The sequence below is a fragment of the Branchiostoma floridae genome, chromosome 7 (genome assembly GCF_000003815.2).
Source record: "Branchiostoma floridae strain S238N-H82 chromosome 7, Bfl_VNyyK, whole genome shotgun sequence".
Lineage (NCBI taxonomy): Eukaryota > Metazoa > Chordata > Leptocardii > Amphioxiformes > Branchiostomatidae > Branchiostoma > Branchiostoma floridae.
Genome location: NC_049985.1, coordinates 16,995,775 through 17,000,482, shown reverse-complemented (window position 1 = coordinate 17,000,482; position 4,708 = coordinate 16,995,775). Strand labels below are relative to the sequence as shown.

Genomic DNA, 4,708 nt, shown 5'->3' with positions numbered 1-4,708 from the left:
ACAAGAGAAAGACAATCTTTGAAGTTGCTGCAGAGTGTTTTCATTTATTGCAATAACATCAAATGACAGGATTGGGGGAGCAGGCTATCACTTTCCCTTGTCCAGACCAAAAACACACTACTAAGTTAAACACATTTTATTGTGTCAATGACAGTTGAAGCTACACTGCAAAGGAACTTACTCCATGCTCTGACACTTCCTCTTCAGTATGATGTCCAGTGCCTCTGGGTCAGTTTCCAGCAAGTTTTGGAGAACCTCATCGTACAGCAGACCAGGAACCTGAGTGCAAAAGAATTCAACATGTGACAATGAGTGACAATACAAGGGAGGTTAAGTTTGGGGGATCGTCATTGAGAAAGAACATGCTGCATGCAATGATGCAGTCTATGGATTTCTTTCTTAATTTCTTCTCAGGCTGCAGATTTAGAGTTGGCTGCAAGGAGGCACTGCCGACTTACTTCAAAACCTCCCTTCAACAAAGAAATCTGTAAATGTATTTCCTATTTCCTTACACCAAACTGTAGCATTCACCAGAAGAGTAAATCATTGGTGGGGTTTCAATTGAGCAATCTTTTTATAGCTGGTATAACCGCCCTTCAGCTGGTGTGCTATGCCGAAGGGTCAGGTTATACTGACAATATAAAATATAGATATAAAATTTTAAAAAATTGAATCTCTCTGTTGTACCTTGAAGAGTTTCTCATGGTTTTCGATCATGAACTTGATGACCTGGATGACATCTCTCTGCTCGTCCACCCTGTTTGCTGCATCCCCGTCGTTCGGGTTTGGGTCGCGATCCCGGTACAGGATGTTGGGTCCAAACAGTGTACCCAAGTTGTGGGAATCCATCTTGTTACCTGGCACCTTCCAGAGGGAAAAAACATTTTGACACATTTATTACAGTTACTTCCTGTAATGCTATAAGGCCACACTGATTTAATTAAATGAACAACACTCTATAGGAACCCCAAAACTGATGATGTGAGGTCACAATTTTTAACAAAAGTTTGGTTCACATAAAAAAGTTGCCTTCAGGATGAAATCTAAGTGATCATCAGGAAGGTTAACAAATGACTAAACACACAGAGTATGGAATATTGCACAATCAATTCTTCATTTCTTTTTTTCATATCTTCTTCTTTGACCTTGAAATTAATGGTGGCATTCGTGACATTGGTATATCTTTCGCGAGATATCTTTATCAAATAAACAGCATACATTTGCCCAATTTGCAGCTGCATTGTACGATTTACAGCATGGTTGAAAACATATTTTTTCCTGGATATAGTCTAAAATCCATCATATATTTTCGATATTTACCTCCTGTCCATTTTCATCAACGGAGTCCTGGGAGTGACGGTCCACCACTGCCAGGAACTGTAGCAGGGCGTACAGGGTGTCCCTGTTAGGGACTGGCAGCAGGGCTAACAGCAGACGCAGCACGGCTATCTGGTTATCTTCCATTCCTGCAGAGGATAGGACAGTGTTAGGATCACAGTGAACATTACAAATGTCTGAATCAATGTGGTAGCTGCAGTATATATTGTCTAAACGAAGCACAATCTGCAGAAAAATGTATGGAAGCTTTCATTAGTAGCCTGAGTGACAGCCTCTGTAGTGACCGCTGGCTCAATCCTTTTGCTTGCTAATCCATGGTTAAACTGGTAGGGATACAGGTGTAGGGACGAGGGAAAAGGTGTTGGTACGCCTGCTGTAGCTGAAGAATGTCTCCATGTGGCCACCTGAAGCAGCTGTCATGAAGTTTTCTTCTAAGTCTTCTACAGCATGCATCAAGATATGGCAACTTGAAGACAATGTTTTCAACTTTCTTGTTCATATTGCATTCTATGAAAATTCATACATTCACTCATTCACAATCTAAATGTAACATTAAAATGTAATTGTTACTCAGCCTGTCAGTTCATGTCCTTTCCTACTGTCTAAAATTGCAAGAACATTGGTACAGACTACAATGCACTCAAAAGGATAAAGCAGCATGGGTATAACTTTACAACTATCGGGGGATCCTTCATTGCACAAACTCCACTGTCTTTACAAACAGTGATGCAGCAAAAGCTTTCAGTAGGGCACATCTGACTGAGGGATTTGTGGGAAAGGCTTTAGTGGTGTTGAGACAAAATGTCAGCGGAGCTCCTGGGAATGCTGTTTACTCTCGCTGTCAGACCGGTCGTGAATTTCGCACCCTTTAGGTGATCACGGAGCTGCATAACGACGTGCGAGAAAAGCGGGTGACGGGAGGGTCACAACCGTTTGGGGAGGGGGCCTCGGTAATGACGTCATCAGCTGACATTGTGTGACGTGAGCTGGACACCCTAGTGGCATGTAGAAAGTGGTTGTTGCACCTCTGCCATTCTGTTGTCATTACTACATTGTATTAGGAGTAGATGTGAAATAAATCCCATACTACTTTACCCAGAACCTCAAAATATCAGAAGATTTTCTATAGCACTTTCTTGGATGAAAAGTAAGGCAGACTCTGCTGTATAGTACATGTGTAACTACCTTAGTGCCTCACTTAGTGACTGCTTCAAATGCTTTTTCACACCATAGATAGTTTTGGATATAAAGTTTTTGTTTGAACATGTTTAGGAAAGGAAAAACAAATTTAGATATGCCATTTAAACTGTTTCAAATGACATTAGACATTGCACATCTCTCTCCTTCTCCCACGACCTGACTGCCCCAAACTCCCACCAATGATGGGGCTTTCCCAATGAAGACAGCAATTGTCACAAAGACAGCAGCAACTACTTTATACACAATGTAATTCCACAGATTTGTCAGGAGTTTCTGTGCAGTCACTCGGACAAAGCTGGCACACTGAAAGAATGTAAACATTTTGATATTTTGTTTCTCATGACAACGGAGGAGGAATTCTAAGTGGTCCTGTTGAAGCTGTACAAGTGCAAGTCCACTTCCCGTGTGTGTTACCAGTTTACATGCCTCGGGAAACTAACATTGGGGTGGTCTCACAAATTGCTCCATGCTTTGCAACACATCTACTTTCCCAATGGATAGGTGCTTAAAGGACCATCTTATTTCCAAAATCCATGCAAAGCTATAGCTATGTAAGGTTAGCCATCTTTGACATTGAGGGGCTCAAAATGATAGCTATTTTCTTCATTTTTTAAAAAACCGTCATGCTGGCTATTTGAAATTTCATACTTAGTTCAACATTGGTTCAAAAAATGGTTACTCAGCACATACACACCGTATAAGATGGTAGACAACAGTCTTTACCAGAAAAGATTAACTATAAGAGGGTATCCAAATGATCTTAACTTCCTCAAGTGTAAGCTGCTTAATAGTCTGAAATGCAGAATGGTGTATGACACCATGTTCTAACAATCTACATGTATGAACCCTAAAAAATACCCCAATTTCTCCCCCCCTCCCTTCCCTTCAAGAAAACAGCGTCACAAATAATCTTTGCACCCTCACCCCGATTTCTGCCCCCCTCCCCTTAGAAAAAAACAGTGTCCAGCAATATAAAAAGAGGCACCAGGCATGTCCAACATCGGAAGCAGGTGTCACGAAAGACCATTAATTTCTGCACCTACTGCCAACTGGTCTTTGATCAATTAACAGGAGGAATGTTGAGTGTGTTTACCTTGTTGAGCAGTCTGTAGGGCACAACAGAGAGAAGTGTGACATTATACAAAGTATCAGCTGGTCACTGACTTTTTGAGTGTTCACTAATGACCTGTCAGTAACCATCAACTCAGTCGTATTTCTCTTCTTTGAAACATTTGGTACTTCTTACCACGGCATGTGACTAAAATTGTGAAGGAACTTTAAAAGAGTAGAACTTGTCTTGCTTTCCAATCTACATTTACTGATGCATTCCCTTGCATCTCTTATATGAATGTCAAAGTACCGTGCATAGTGCTGTGGTTAGTGACAATAACTCAAGAACATGAAGCTGTGATTTTCGATCCCGGCTGTGTTGCTCACCCGACACGCACACTACTGGGTAAGGATGCAGTCCTTAGGACAGAACATTTAGCCGAGTTCATTGTGCTCACTGTTTGGCAAAAAGAGGTTGGGAAAATTTCCAAGGTGCAATAAACCTGTTAATACAGCACAAAGCATCTGTCTTCTCTGTCATGACCAGTGGAAGTGTTGCTAGTTCAGTGAGCTAAACTGGTTCAAGACCACTTTTAATTTTTCTTTAAAAAAGGTGGATGGCAAAACTTGAAACGAGGGGCAGAAACTCCATAACAGATTTTCTTAGTATCATAAGTGTAAGAAGCTAAAGATGAGGGAATTGTAAAAATTACGATTGAGAATCTATGCTCTCACTTACTCAGTTCTAACACTTGCAGCGCATATGTCAGTACATGAATGTGTTATGTCATAACTCCGGAAGTTGAGAAATCTTCCAAGAAATCCGTCAGCACGGTTTAATGTACAGATCCATTAGCATGGAGATGGAATCTGAAGGATGTTGTTGATATAAAGTTTAAAAAAAACAAAAATGTGACCTTGCTACTTGTGAGTCTGTGTGGGCAAACACAGGCTTAAATTCACAAAGCACAAGTACATGTGGCTCATCACACCATAGAAATGTTAACACTTACCTCTTAGGTTTTACCCAGTCCTGGACATCTGTTCCATATGCCACACTCACCTCTTGGTATGACTTTGAACTAATTTCATTGAATGTTTTTCATCTTAATGTAGACAT

General features: G+C 40.8%; 1 protein-coding gene across 1 annotated transcript in view; it reads right to left on the bottom strand.

The window, feature by feature from the left end:
- Nucleotides 1-4,708, bottom strand: part of LOC118419021 (rho GTPase-activating protein 6-like) — a gene marked incomplete in the record, with an annotated part of 51,660 nt that overhangs the window by 2,622 nt on the left and 44,330 nt on the right. Inside the window, 3 exon segments of the mRNA XM_035825243.1 lie at nucleotides 182-279; nucleotides 688-864; nucleotides 1,321-1,466. Of these exon segments, the coding sequence (XP_035681136.1) occupies nucleotides 182-279; nucleotides 688-864; nucleotides 1,321-1,466 (421 nt within the window).